The sequence below is a fragment of the Centrocercus urophasianus genome, unplaced genomic scaffold, assembly GCF_019232065.1.
Source record: "Centrocercus urophasianus isolate 14NV4802_14NV808 unplaced genomic scaffold, USGS_Curo_1.0 seq_21, whole genome shotgun sequence".
Lineage (NCBI taxonomy): Eukaryota > Metazoa > Chordata > Aves > Galliformes > Phasianidae > Centrocercus > Centrocercus urophasianus.
Genome location: NW_024884767.1, coordinates 1,155,578 through 1,171,432, shown reverse-complemented (window position 1 = coordinate 1,171,432; position 15,855 = coordinate 1,155,578). Strand labels below are relative to the sequence as shown.

General features: G+C 39.6%; 1 protein-coding gene across 1 annotated transcript; it reads left to right on the top strand.

Moving 5' to 3' along the window:
* The first annotated feature begins 78 nt into the window (after positions 1-78).
* On the top strand, positions 79-15,634 carry DHFR (dihydrofolate reductase). The gene is made up of 6 exons (XM_042823030.1): positions 79-208; positions 544-593; positions 2,081-2,186; positions 3,097-3,223; positions 13,525-13,640; positions 14,800-15,634. The coding sequence occupies exons 1-6, from the start codon at positions 123-125 to the stop codon at positions 14,885-14,887; spliced, it is 573 nt and encodes a 190-aa protein (XP_042678964.1). The 5' UTR covers positions 79-122; the 3' UTR covers positions 14,888-15,634.
* The last annotated feature ends 221 nt before the right edge of the window (positions 15,635-15,855 follow it).

Sequence of the window (15,855 nt, the reverse complement as noted above, 5' to 3'; positions counted from 1 at the left end):
GGCGTGCTCAGGCCGAGACGCCGGGCACTGGCACCGCCTCCGCCGCCGGATGGAGTCCCGCCCCAGCTCCGCCCCGCGCCGCCGCTGCGTACAGCGAGAGGAGGCGGGCGGAGGAGGTGGCCATGGTGCGCTCGCTCAATTCCATCGTGGCTGTGTGTCAGAACATGGGCATCGGAAAGGACGGGAACCTGCCCTGGCCCCCGCTGAGGTACGGCGGGCCCGCTGCCCCGCGTTCCTGGAGCGGTGGGCGGTAGACTACCTGTCCCAGCGTGCAGCGCGGCACGCAGCCGTCCGGCAAGAGGGCGAGCCGCGCGGTGCGTGCTGGGAGTTGTAGGCGGGACGGCAAGGCGGGAAAGTGCTGAGGCGGCTGGCGTGGTAGGCCGAGAGCACCGCGAGCCTCGGCGATACGCGTGGGCGGGCCGCGGCCCTGCAGGCAGAGCCAGGCTGAGATCCGGCAGTTTCCCCTGTCCTTCTCCCTTTCTGCTCCAGTAACCTAAGTTATTCCTGAGCCTTCCTGTAACGCTCTGCTTGTTTATTTGCCAGGAATGAGTACAAGTACTTCCAGAGAATGACCAGCACCTCCCATGTGGAAGGTAACGTGCACTGGGCTGCCTTACTAAGTTTCTGTGGTATCAGTCACAGAAAAGATAAGGAATGTCACTTCCCACTGGCTTCCCCGACCTCTCCAGCCCATGTTTTGCAATAGAAGCAGAACTGCAATTAACTCTTTTTTTGGTCTTATGGTACATGTTTCAAATTCACCAGAAGTTTCCCACCCTGCCTTTTTGAAGGTCCAGGGTGTGTTTTACCCCTTCATGTCAGAAAATGCAAAAAGGCAAAAGTTTTTTTTTTGTACCAATTGAGCAGCAGCAGGCTTTTTTTTTTTTTTTTTTTATTTCTTTCTGTTAGCTTATGTGCTAGCTTGTTTGCTGTAAGTAAACTTTGGCCACTCATTGTACCCCCTGACCCTTGTGATTTGGTTTGTCTGGATGGGAGCTGAGCCATCCCAGCATGCCAGACAATCCTAAATATGGTGCCAATGTGCAACTTTACACATATGGTGTGTTATACATATGCAATAATATGCAACTGTGCTGGTAATACATAGTAATAGCATTCAGATCCACAAGACCTTTGCAGCAAAGTGATATTACAGATATTATTTTACTTGGTAAAATAAAGCCTTTTATGGCGGGGCCAAAAAGGTTGTGAAAGTGAGCAGGTGTGGGAATGCAAAATGCAACTTGTTCTGACTACTTCCTCTCACAGAAGAAGTGCAAATAACCCCGTTCTCAGTGCATGTGAAAGAGAATTCGGTTATGAATGATGGATTTGGTCAGAAATAACTCAAGAGTGAATTCTAAAACATGATTGAACATTTGTTCCTTTTTTTTTTCCTTTAAATAAATACTCAAATTTAGCAGTTACGTCTAATCTAATAATTGGAATGATGGAACATGCAAACAACAATCAATTCTGAACAAAAATGTCCATTCATACTGTGAGAACTCTTGATGGCATCAGTTGATCTTGCACTGTACTCAGAGGGTGGTGAGGCCCTGGCACAGCTGCTCAGAGAAGCTGTGGATGCCCCATCCATGGAGATGCTCAAGGCCAGGTTGTGTGGGGCCCTGGGCAGCCTGATCTAATAGGTGATCTGACAGTCCTGCCCATAGCAGGGGATTGGAGCTGTGTGGGCTTTCAGGTGTCCTTTCACCTCAGCTGTTTTTTGATGGAGATGAATTTGGTTACTTAATTTGCAGAGCCCCTGTGAGTTAAATAGAAAATTACATGCCTTTTTTTTTTGGTTTTTTTTTTTTTTTTTTTTTTTTTTCCAATTGCAAGTTGACATGTGTGCATTAAGCTGCCTTGATGTCAACTGCCTGCCAGGGCTTTGGGGGCACAAACCTTTTCTTTTGTGCCTAAGTTGCAGAATCAGGGCCCAAGCTTGTACTTAGGTAACTGCTGAAATTGATTTTGGAAGAGGGAGTGAAAGTCCAGCAGATGTCACTAAACAGCTGAAACAAACCTGGTACAGAGCTGAAATACCATTTAAATAAATGATTTCTTTCTTACTCAGGTAAACAGAATGCACTGATAATGGGTAAAAAAACATGGTTCTCCATTCCTGAGAAGAATCGTCCTCTGAAAGACAGAATTAATATAGTGCTCAGCAGGGAGCTCAAGTATGTATGATGAATAGGAAAACAAATGAGAAATCCAAACCTAAGAATATGTGTAATAGTGCCTCATGAAGTAATCCTTAACGTAACATTTTTTACATTTGTTTCTTGTTAGGAAGCATCTCTGCTATTGGTTCTGAATGATATCTTTACCTTTTTTTTTTTTTTTTTTTTCTCATTTATTTCTTAATCACTTCATAAAATAATTATCATTACTTTGCATAATAAGTACTAGTTCTGTTTGTACACAAAAACCATCTGACGCTTGTCAGTAGACCTTGAAACTCCAGTATTTCTCTGGTGCCTTGTTAAATTGATGAATTTAATCTTTTTTTTTTGAAGTTTATTGTGATTCACATTAAGGAGAAAAGAGTCTGTCCTTTTTCACCACATTAAGGAGAAAAGAGTCTGTCCTTTTTCACAAATGCCTTCTTGAGTGCATCACTCACAGTCATCCAAGTATTCGTAAACAAAAATACTCACTCAAAATTTGTTGATTTAGAATTTGTTACCGGGTTTTGGACAGAAAGTAGAGTTGTGGGGATGAAAGCTTTGTGGATTGTTTTGCAAGTACTGACATTCTAGAATTCAAGTAGAAGTCTGTATTTAATTATATAAACATTTACATTACTCAGATATGCTTTGTTAAAAACCTGATTTAACAAAATCAAATCTATAATTTATAATGTCTCTTAAGTCACAGTTAGGATTAAACTGTGATTTATTAAGCAATTCTACAGTGAGTTAAGAATTCTAACATAGCTTAGTAGTAATACATTTCAGTGTAATGAACTAACGTGAAACATTTAGCCACTTGTAAATTCAGCAGAATACATTGTATATCTCAATTGCATTTATTATGATGACAATTTGTCCTTCAAATTTAGTAATAAAACTTTTTTTTTTTTCCTAGGGAAGCCCCAGAAGGAGCACATTATCTTTCTAAAAGCCTGGATGATGCCTTAGCTCTTTTGGATTCACCAGAATTAAAAAGTAAAGTAGACATGGTTTGGATTGTTGGAGGCACTTCAGTTTATAAGGTACATTTAAATTACTCTTAGGTTATTAAATTTTCTGCTTTAGCAGAAAGATGGCTCAAGTTATTGCCACTTCAGGAAGTGCAGGGGTAAGCCTTTTCCCCATTTGGGGATGGGGAAGGGAAGGAGGGCAATAGAAAAGATAGGAAAGAAGCAAGAATCACATAAAGCAGGGATAGTCATCACCAGGATCCAGCAGCGGTCCTGTTGCACGACGTTTGAAGGTCTGAGGCAGGGGGAGAGCAGCAGCAGCGTATGGCCTTGGGCAGCAAGCAGAAGAAGTCATAGAGCCAGTCCGGGAGGAAACAGCAGGACTCAGGTAACAGACCCAGAAGTGTCTGTCAGTGTGCACGTATTCCGTAGTGAGGGATCTGATGGCAGACACTTTTGTTCTTCAGCATGCAGGTAGAATGCAGAGCAAGTCCAGGAGGGAGAGAGGCAGGTTGTGAAGCTTCTCATGTCAGAACCTCTTCTTCATGAGGAATCTGTTGCCAGAACACCTCATGGTTGTAGGTCCCCTTTTATCCTTCCTCTGCCAGCATGGCATTCCTGTGCCACTTGGCCCAGGGTAAGAGTCATGTGCAGCATCTCCTGAGACGGCCATCTTCCTCAAGATAAGCCCACACAAAAGACTGCTTCCTGGCCATCTGTGGCTTATCTCTCGTTGCCCCTGACCTTGTCCATCTGTGTCTCTCAAAGGATTTCACAACTCTTGCCCAGGACTTGTCCATCAGTGTTCTCCAGATAAAGGATTTCTCAACCCTTTCCCAGGACTTGCGTGGACTTGTTCATCTGTGTCCCCAGCAAGCTCTGAGACAACTATGTAGAAGAATAATCTTTTACAGACTGTCGTTGCAGAAAGCTGTGTATGCCAGCAGTTCTCCTGCAAATGCCAAGTCCTTCTCTTCTTAAGTAAGGTATTAGCTGTGTAATAAGGTCTGCAGCAAAACCAGTCGTCTTCTTGTGGTGTGTTTCCTAAGCCATCTTTTCTCCCAGACCTTTCCTCTCATCTTCATCTCATACACATACAAAATTTAGCCAGCTCTCCATGCCTCCACACAGTAGAGTATCTGAAGTCAACTTTTCAGCTACACAGTCCAGGCTCTGCTATTTAATTCTTAGTTGATTTCATTATTTTCTCATATAATTTGCATTTACCATCAAACAGTACCACACAAAAGATGATGTCCATCAACCTTAGTTCCTTGCACATCAGTCAGGAGAAGCGTTCTTTCTTCTGATTAAAAAAAAAAAAAAAAAAAAAAAAAAACCTCTGGAATTGTAAAGCATACTTTTACTGATAAAAAAGGAAAACATTCTCCTGCAGTTTAGTCATTTCTGTAATTTAGGCTTCTGTCTGTAATTTTACAGGATGCAAAGTATGAGCAGAAGCATTTTTATGTGTGCATTATCCATGTGTTCATCTAGTGCTGCAAAGAATAATTTTTTTTTTGTTCATAGAGGAAATTTTGTTGTAGTTTTTTAACTTGTTGTTTGTTTATTATCTGGCTGTTACAGAAAACAGTACAATTTTTGAAACTATTACTAGTATTTAAATTATAATTTAGCATTTTTGGTCAGAACTACTTTTGCAGCCTATTACTGTGCTGATCAGCATAAGGAATACAGTTTGAAATCTCAGGTGTTCTCATTTTTCATGTGTTCACTCAGGCTATTTCAAAGTAATTTGAAGTTCATTAGGGATAAATCTGACAGTTTTGTAAATATTTCTGCACCCATGATCTTAATGTGATCTGAATTAAAAGTATTTAATTGAACCCATACACCTCTACCAAAACTGCATATTAGTGCCTATATTGAAGATGTAAAAAAGGTTGCAGGAGTATTTCCTTTATGTTATGTAGATATGTGTGGGAAGTAAAAATACCATTGGGTAATTGAAGTGAATCATTTTATTCAGTAAATGTAGATACTTTCTTTTAAAGCACTATTTTCATCTTAGTTCTTTGAATGCCACAAAAGCTTGGAACTGATTGTGTTCATTAAGTATAAGAAAGTGACCGTACATTCTTCAGTGAGTAAGTGCAGTAGGAGTGATTTTAAGTAGGTACCACTGAGAACATGACATGATGTTTCTGCTTCTAGCAATTTGGGAGGTTTAACCCAAAGTTCAGATCTTTCTAATCAGGCGGAGTGTTATGAGGACAAGCCATGATGGAGAGAGCACACCACTCCAAAAAGGACTGTACTTTTCTATTCACATCTCTTATGCAGATGATATTCCCTACTCCAACCAGCAAGTCCTTCTATATTCCTGATCTGTACCTTGTTTCTCTTCCTTCTTATTCAGAAGTAACACTGTAATGCCTGCCAAATAAAACCTATTTGTATCTGAGTTCTGCTGCACAACAATGCAGTAGAGAGGTGTTTTTCACCAGGAAGAGCTACTGCATTATAATCCCAGTAAGAACGATTCTTGTACTCTGTAAAATGTCATTCTAAATGCTGTTTATTAGAGCTGACACTTCAAGGAAGGGCAGGATAGCATAGGAAATTACAAGTCCTTCTTGATACTGGGAACCCCAAATTGTGCAGAATTGAACAAGCCTCTAATCCACATGCAACATGTTTTGCAGACCCCATCTGTACAAGGGGTTACTACATTTGATCATTCAAGGAGGAGGACTATTGGAGGACTTTCTTTTTACAACAAGTCTACTCATTATTTTTGCTGTTAAAACAGAAAGAATGTTCATGGGGGAATGTCTTACTGTACTTTTAGATAAAGGCAGGGGCACAGTGGAAGTGCTGTTTGCACTCTATCATCAGACTAAGTTTGTACTTTGACAAAGGAACACATGTAGCGCAGGCCTATAGACCAACCTGTGTGTTCAGCTTAGTGGAATGCAGCACAGTCCTGAGCCTATGTAGATTAATTAGTATGTGGTTCACATTCCTCAACATATAATGGTCTTCCACATACATATTTCCTCAATATATAGTAGTCTTCTTGTAGAATCACTACAAGAAAGAGTGGCAGGCTTACACATACTTCTGCTGCACTTTCTTCTGCACGGTTCCTTTCCCAGTTTGTCACAAACTTTTTGTGGATGTCTTGGGGGCTGAGGTAGCTAATTACAGTGCTGTTCTTGGAGTCTTCAGGTTTTCTACCCTAGTTGATCAGCTGTCTTTGGCACACGAGTCTTTGGCTTAGGCAGATGGCAACCCACGACCATTCAGCTGTATACAAAAGAAAACTGTCACTTCTGAGACTTACTGACCTCTGTAACAGAAAGCAGAACAGCTAGACATAGTAGGCATTTTAAAGGCACTTGGGACATATGAGTAGTGTTGCTTTTAGGAAGCAAAAGCAGAAAGGATTGAAAGCAGCTCCCACAGTCCCCTGAATTGTTCAAAATGATATACAGTCTCCTACTTCAGAGTGCCTTTAGGGTAGTGAAAAGCTATGCACTTTTCAGCAGTGCCCACTGATGGAACAAGGGGTAATGGGTAAAACCTGGACACAGAAAGTTCTGTACAAACATGAGAAAAAGCTTCTTTACTTTGAGAGTGATAAAACACTGGAACAGGTTGCCTAGAGGGGCTGTGGAGTTTCATTCTCTTGAGATATTCAAAATGTGCCTGGATACTTTCCTGTGCAACCTGGTGTATGGAACCTACTTTAGTAAGGGGAGTTGGAGGAGGTGGTCTTCAGAAGTCCTTTCAAACCCATACAGTTCTGTAATTCTGTAGGCTTTTGATGTGACTTCTCATTGTCTGAGATCTTGCTCAGCACAGACCATCTTCTTAAATTTGACTCGGCACTGCTGGCTTCATTGGATTTTTAATCTCGTACAGACACAAGGTGTAATAGTGCCTCAAGCAAAGCTTTCAGACCTATCACAGCGAAGGTTTACAAATGTAATTTCCTTAGATCTCAGTGTGATACCATCTTGGATCTTCCAGAAGGAGCTGACGTTGCCACTGATGGTGCGGATGAGGAAGGAAGAGTGTGACAACCCAGCAAGGGCCAGTAGGTCATAGCAATTACAAAGACATCGTGTGGCTTGAGAGGCACTCTATGGTTTTGCATGAGCACTTGATGTTTTGAGAGCCTTCTGCTGGCTCCTGAGTGCTTGTGTGTTGCCAACTTGCAGTAGTAACTCAGTGTCCCCTGAGTCTCTATTAGCAGTTGGAGCATATCACATAAGCAGACTTTGTGTCTTGGTTTCTTCTTCAAGAATTTCAGTTCATGCACACCCCAGTGCAATCAAAGCATGGTAAGTGAGGACAACTAGAGGATTCATTTCAAAATCACATTTCTTTTCTGAGCTGAGACACTGATATGAATGCACTCTGTGTGGAATTAATGTCTCCTAATTGTCTGTTAATGGAGAGGTTCAGATCTTGCTTTCTGACTTGAATAGCAGTGCAGCCTGGAGAGACTAATAAATCTGCTCAATAGTGGTTACAGCAGTCATTTTAAATTGAATTTAAACTGAGTGCTTAAAATTTATTTAGAACAACATTCAGATTTAACTCTGCGGTTTAAATCCTGGCAGGCAGCACAGCCCTCCTTAGCAACTCACTCACTCTCCCCAGCTATGATAGGGAAGAATTAGAAATGTAAAAGTGCAAGAGCTCTTGGGTTGAGATAGAGACTAGGTAAAGCAAAAGTTGCCTGTGCAAGCAAAGCAAAGGGAGGAACTTACTTGCTGCTTCCCATTGGCAGGCAGATGTTCAGCTGCTGCCAAGCAAATAGAGCTCATTACGTGTAATGTTTTCTTGGGAAGACAAACATTGTCGCTCTAAATATCCACCCCTTTCTTCTTTACTCCAGCTTTTGTTGCTGAACATAGTGCTATAGAAATCCCTTTCGTCAGCTGGGGGGGTCCTGGTTCTGTCCTCTCACAGCTCCTGTGCTCTCAGCTTCTCACTGGTAGGGCAGAGGGAGAAGATGAAAAGGACTTGCCTTGCACTATTCAGCAACAGCCACAACACTGGTGTGTTATTACCACTATTTTGATCAAAAATCCAAAAGACAGCATCTTCTGGGCCTCTACAAAGAAAATTAATTCTATCCCAGACAAAACCATGACAAATAGGAACTGTAAGTCCAGCACATTTCCAGATATTAGAAAGGGACTTTTAAGGAAAACATGCATAGACTTAATTCTGTAAGGTAATCTGCAAGGTAATGTGGTAATAATATAATATAATGTGATAATTTTTAAGTGCTGAGTGTAAATCTTGGTTTGTAAATAACCAAACATAAATCCTAAAGAAGGAACCTACCAGTAGAAGAAAAACATAGCAACAGAACTTAGGAAAAAAAAAAAGAGGAAAAAAAGTATGACTCAGGTCCTCAAAACCAAGGCTTCTTTAGTAAAACCAGAATGCGCTTTGTGTCAGACAAGCTTTCCCCTTGACAAAAAGTAAGTTTTTCTACTGCATCTTGATAATTTAAAATTGTATTTTGTAATTTATACATTCCTACTCAGCTTCTTGCTTCCTCTGCTTCAGAAGCAAGCGATACTCAAGGTCACGTTGCCGAAGTGCAGAATAGTATTCATGTATTACATCTGGAGAACTTGTAATTTCGTAACAGAAGAAAAAGTAAAACAAAATATTTTAAAACTGCATAGCTGCTGAAATAGAAACTGACATATATGCATTTTCATTTGGTTTTGAAGTGCTGTGTTCAACCAGAGATGTGACCAGGGACTGAGATCCACTTACAGGGGAGCTGTCTAGATACTGTGTTTTTCTCTGCTAATGTGCTGTACTCTGCAGGTTCCAGTGCCATTGTTCCTGTGTAGTTCCACTGCTGTCAGAGAACTTGCTGCAAAGAGCAAACTTCTCTGAGTTTTCTGAAGCCATTGACATGGAGGACATCACCCTGCAGGCCTGAAAGATTTCTCTCACCTGTAAGAACCTGTATGAGAAGCAGAGTACTGACTCCATTGGCTTCTTTGTTCTCTTTCAAACTAACTAGCCTGGCTTAATCCTATTAACATTTTTGAAAGTTGGTAACACCTTTAAAGTGAAGAGTGTTATTACTAAGCTACAGGTAAATGACAGGATCTCAAAAATATCTTTGCCTGGAAAGTAAATTCTGTATCCTTTGTTATGGAAGGTTTCAGAAAGAGTGATTGGCATAGTTCTCCTGGCCTGTGGAGAGAACCACTCCTGGCTGTGACAATGTAGGTAAATTTGAAGGAAGCAGAATGGTGGTACTGGCTGTACTTCCTTTCCCTGTCCCACCGAATTCATGGTAATCTCACTTAATTATGCAGGCGTAGATAGTCCCGAGCAGTTTTGTTTCCAAAAATTACTGTCCTCCCAGTATGTAAACAAATGTAACTCTTGGTTATTGCAATGCTAGCGAATGCTTCTTCACAGAAGAATCTTCCTGCATGTATTTGAACAAGGTGGCAATGCAAAGACAGTTTTACTCTATTCTTATTACTCTGTTTGAGGTAGGATTGGAGCCATCTGACTGCAATCTTCTAGCATCTTTTGTATAAATGTGACAAGCTTACAGCATTACAGCTGATGATACTATCCTTCTGTAGAAATTTGTGTTTTGTAAAAATATATCCTTATGTAATGTAGCTATGCCTCTTGTCAGTGCTTCGTTCTTTTACATAGTAACAAAATCATATGAAATGAAATTACAATGTTAGCAATGTACCGTGGGTTTCTGTGGTTTAGCAACTTTATGCTTTCTCAGACATGAGAGGGACACATCCAGCTTTTCCATTATGCTTGTCAAACTATGTAAACTTGAACTGTGAAAGAGAATTCTTAACACTGGAAAGAAAGGTGTAATATTCCTACTGTTCTTTGCTTGTTCGTTGTTGTGAGCAAACTTTGATTTGGCATTTCTATGGGAAAAAGTAATCTCGTAGCTCTGAAAAGCTGTTTTTTAAGTTTCTTTTACAAGGTATTTGCTGAGGTTTCAGAGGGAAGGTTTTAAAAGATGCTGTTCTAAACATGGACCGTACTTTCCTCTTGGCATTAGAAAAGTCCAGTTTGTAAAGTTTATCTGTTTCCATAGGGTCAGAATGAGTAGGGTTTTCGTAAAGGTCATACAGGATTTTTATAACACTGGTCTTGTTCCTTGTAGGAAATTGGTGATAGGAGGTACCACAGTGTTCCATCCTCACCAGATTTAGTCCTAGCATATCAGAAAGGAAGGGAAATTACCTCACTGACAGAAAGACACTTCAAAAATAAGTGCTTCAGATAGCTACTTTGTCTATTTTACTTATTGTATATAATCAGTGGAAGATTGGAAGACAGTGGGCGTGTGTCCTTCTAAAACCTGCAAATCTTTGAATGACCAGATATAATTGGTTCCTTCTACAGAAATTGGTTGCTATGCTGTCTGATTTGCAGTGGTTTGGTGATTAAACCTATAAAAGATTAATTTTCTATGTGGTACTTTTGAAACTGCTTCTAATATGCAGCTATTTGTTGCAGAGCTTTAGGGTTATTTTAACCCGTATTCTACAAAGACAACTAATTCAAGGCAGTAGTCCTTTGAGTACAGGCGTAGACTAATCTTGTACGGCAGGCTGTCCAATAGAGCTGGAAATTATGGGGAATATAATTCCTAGGTCATCTGCTTCTTGAGGTATGATTCAGAGACAAGTGTATTGATGGTTACCTGGAAAAGTCCAAAAAGACAAGGCTATGCTAAAATCTTTTAATAGGTATATGAAGGCATATGTGAGTAATAATGGGGTGGTTCTATGGGGGTGAATTTCCTGGGACAAGAGGACTGCTCTTAACATCTCAGCAATCCTGTCCTCTTTCTTTTGGAACGTCATCTCTGTTAGAGCAATCTTGCAGTGCTTCTGAAAGAACAGATGAGATGCTATGGTTTTAATAGGCTGTGCTCCAAGATGAACCACAATCAGCTTTGTTTTTCCCTATTTCATCGAGCTGTACAGTCTTAAAAGGTTCAATAGCTGTTACATAAGCAGATAACCTTACGCAGAGAGCAAGCGCCTGTGCAGTTCCAGCTGCAGGTACAAATATGATTACAAGAGAACTGAGTGGATTATGGGAGGAAAGCACAATAAATGAAAATCATACCAAGAATGTCGCCGAGACCCAGTGTAGCAGTGGAGTACAGAAACATAAATGGGTATGTGGTGAGGACACAGATTTTTCAAATACAGGGAACCACAAGCTCAGAAGCATCATGCTTTAGCTTTAAAAATCTACCCTTGCCCTAATACAGTTACTTCTGAGAAGTTCTCCTAAAATCTAGCTTTTCTATTACATACATTACATTACATACATCCTGAAATTCGCAAAATAAGGAAAAACCAAAGAGCTAGTAAAAAAAATTATTTGTGAGTATTATGTAAGTTTACCACAGTGTTGCCTGATCAGTAGAATTATATGTTAGTTCCTCCACATCTGTCTAAATAGTCAAGATTACTTACAGCAATATATTAAAATGAAGTAGTATTCACCCTGATGCATCCCTTAGAATATATATGCATAATATCTATAATATAGAATCACATCATTAAACTCAGAGCAGGTATGTCAAAATTCTATCAAATTAGCACTATGCATCCTCTAATTCTGTACAAAAAAAAAAAGTAGATAGAGTAGGCTGGACAAGACAGGAGTGAATAGTTAGTGGACATTAGCAAAGAAGTACCACAATCTTCTTAGAAATTCCAAAGTTGTCATAAAGTACTTCCACTGCCTGCCAGTGTCCATGAGTGCACAGGAGCAGTTTGCAGAGCAGGTGTCAGAATAGAGTTCTCTCTGAGCAGTTTCAGTTAGAGACTCCAAACATGGAAGTTTTCATGTGTAATACGAAATCTACTTATGTAAGTTTTCTGAAGGGGCTGTCAGGGAGCAGGAAGAACCAGCTCCACCCAGAAGGACAGGACGTTGGGACCCAGAGACAATATCCTGGACAGCATTGCACAGCTTCACCAGCAAAAGGGCTCACAGTGGTGAGGCAGGTCTTCAGAAAACAGTGAAGGCCCGTGAAGGTAACTGGGCCAGGTGAAGCCCTGGGGCAACTGGACAGGTTACAGGGACGGGCTAAGGCTAGGCTGGTATGTCATCCTGTGAAGTGATGCAGCGATGTTCTTAAATTGGAATGCAAGTGAAAATTACACTTAATAGAGTGTAGCAATCAGAATACACAGTCAAACTGTATTTCAAATATGTTTCTCTTATTCTCTATGATATGCTGTAATAATATCATGATGATGGACATCATGCCACTCCTATCCACTGGAAAGGAGTGTATAGGTTGTAATTATCTGAAGCCCATTGCTCTTCTCCAAGTTCTTTTTATTTGATATTTAGTTCTTTAGCCTACATAAAGCTGAACCATGTATACATACAGACTCCAGACTTCTGGCTGACAGTGGAAGGCATTTACACTTTTTCTGTAGACTGGGGACAAGCAGTCCAGCAGCATACTGAGCTCTTCAACTGGCGTAATGTTTTCTCTAGTGCATAAGCTGCCATTCCATCCCCTTCTTGCTAAGTTCAGCTTTCTTTGCAGCAGCTGCAGTCAGTCACTCCATTCATTTTTCCTTGCTAGTGCAGAGGCCTTAGCTGAAACGCTAAAACAGTTCAATTAACCTGACTAAAAAATTAATTTATCCCTCTATTACAAAATAAATGTGTCTCAGTAAACAGAACACAGTATTTTGTATTTATTTGTGAAGCAAATTATTATTCCATTATTCTGCAGATGTATGATTCAATTCCTACAGCTGGCCCTTAATTAAAAAAAAAAAAAAAAAAAGTATGATATTTGTAAAGAATCTAGATGAACACTTGTTCAGGGCAGATGGATATTGTTGTGCTCTTTCATTTTAAGGTATTCTCTGAAAATAGAGCTGCTTTTCCAGAAACCAGCTTCTCAACAAAGCTAGCAATTAATTTTATTGGATTAAGTTTGAAATTACTTGGTTCCTGTACTTGTCAAAGTAATACCTAATAGCATGATGCATGGTGAATCATCTTTAACAACGTATTGCTCATTGCCAATCTAGGGGAAAGGGAGAAGCATCAGTAAAGCAATTCAACACACGTATTGTAGTCAGGCACCAATAAAGCATTTTTAACTCATGAGTCTGTGTGTGTTTGTTAGTAAGGATCTCACCCGGACGATGTCTTTTTAAACTTTTTCATTCAGGAAGCCATAAAACTTGACACTGTTTTACAGGTTTCAAGCAGTGTTTTAACACAGGATTATTAAAAATTTAATTAAACGTGAATAATAGTTCATAAATAATCCAGGCGTTTTACACAGAATAATTGAACATTAATTGTTTATTTTATTTTTAAAGGCAGCAATGGAGAAGCCCATTAATCATCGACTGTTTGTGACAAGAATTTTGCATGAATTTGAAAGCGACACATTTTTTCCAGAAATTGACTACAAAGACTTCAAACTTCTCACAGAGTAAGTATCAGAACGTACAGTGAGTGGTCCTGTGTTCTGAATGGAGAATTAATCATTCAAATGTGTAATAACTTTGCTAAGGACACATTGTGTTTGAGTTAGAGATGCAAGTTTCTGCCATCTTCGTCACATTGCAGACATGCTTTATGCTCTGTCTAACAAAGGAATTTGGGAGGTAGCAAAAATACAAATGGATGCCTCAAGAATCAGCAGGAAAGAACTTTGTCTTTCTGCTCCCATTTCAATTTCCAGCTAATTACAGACCAGCAGTAAAGAGAAAGCGTGGCAAGATGAGCTCTCTGTCCACAACCTAGGGTGCAGGAGTGGATTAGCTGTGAAGCTGTAGAGAATAAGTGGGGCAGTGCAGAAGAATATGACCAGACAAACCAAGTGAGTGGGGAATGTTAGTTGCAAACAAATTCTGATGTTCTCTGTGCCCTAACACAATCCAATTGCAATATCCTGATTTCTGACACCAAAATCCCAATCTTTATCTGGGTTGTTTCCCAGGTATGCATTGGTTTTGGTGAACAGAAATCAGAATTTGGTTGATAATTTAGCCGATAATTCCCCCACTGAAATGGAAGCCTAACAGACGCTGATCTAAGAAAAAAAGTTTTGAATTCCTTCCTCCCTCAATGTCAATATTACTCATACAGAGTCTTACTTTGTCACAGGGAACTGAAGAGATTTTAAGAGTATCTATTAATAAAAAATTGTTTTAGTAACTCCGGAACAGAGGGAAGCACTTTGCAGTAGGTAGCAATCACCTAAATATACTTGTAAGAAGCATTCACTATACCATTTCCTCTAAACTATGTAATCAAAAGCAAAACAAAAAAAAAAGTCTGTGTCACTTCTGCATTTACAGACATTTTAAGTAATGTGGGAGGATTCAGTCAAAATGTTTGCTGTCTTTTTCATCTGTTTTACATCACAGTCTACTTTTTCAGTTTAAAACGATGTAAAAACATGTTGCTGATAGTAGTTAACGTGATTCTCAAAAATAGCTTATAGTTAGTATTCCTGTAATAAGGAAGGTATTTTCATGTCTTTACCAGGTAACTGTGCCTTTTGATTGATTAGATAAATTGCTGATGATTTACACAATTACTTTCTACTTTTTGTCCTTTGTTTTTTTCACTTTCTCCATCTCTAGATACCCAGGTGTCCCTGCAGATGTTCAGGAAGAGAATGGCATCCAGTACAAATTTGAAGTGTATCAAAAATCTGTCTTGGCACAATAAAAACAAGGTTTTCTTTAGTTCTACATGCAACCAGGCATTTTAAATTAGGAAATCATACTGACTGAAAATACATAATGCAACATATTACGTCACTGTGAGAAAATCTACTTAATGGTATAATATCTCAACAATGAAAGATCCTAGATGTGCGTGGTCAGCAGCATTTGCAGCTCCTACTCGGACAGTGAGAGCCTACAAGGAGAGGTCATTACCTCTGTTTTATTGCTGATCAGTGTGAGAGCAGGATAGGCTGTTGGTTTTTAAATTATAACCCAAAACTTTACTGACTGTTTCCCCAAAGTATTTTTAAAGCATCATCTTATGAAACAATTTTGAGGGAAATTCAAGTAATGTTGCCTTTAACTGTTGCACTAAGTCTCCATTCTAATGTCAGCAAGGGTTGCATTGGACAATTGCAAGTTTATGCAATTTATGACTGTTCAACAGGGCATAACATTGGCTGGTTTTCTATGAGAAGTTTAAACCTTCAGTTTGCATGCTTTTGAAAAGCAATAACCAAGCCTCAAGTATTAAAAGAAAAACACAAAAATCAGCATTGAACAGCCGCTGAATTTCTGATGGCAGTTCTATGGCAGTGAACAGATGCAAAGAATAATGTTTGTTGTCTCAGTTTTCTCTGTGTTCCTTTTCAGATTTAAAAATGTAAGTACTTTGCTATGCTGATCTTCTTTTTCCATATGTGCTTATTTTTTACATCAATCAATAAAGATTTAAATATCAATATTATATGCTTGCATTAAATTGCAAAAGTGTACTGCATTTTAATTTGCCAGTGCTTTGGGAAAGGGAAGAAAACATACTGTTGCCAAGGGGATTTGGTATTTTTCTGGTATTTTTTGTTATTTTGTGATGTAAGTCACAGTGACCCTGACAAGAGAGAAGAACCTCCCAAAAGGATTTATTATGTACCAGTTAATATCAAAATACAGGTCAGTGTTAAGAGCTCT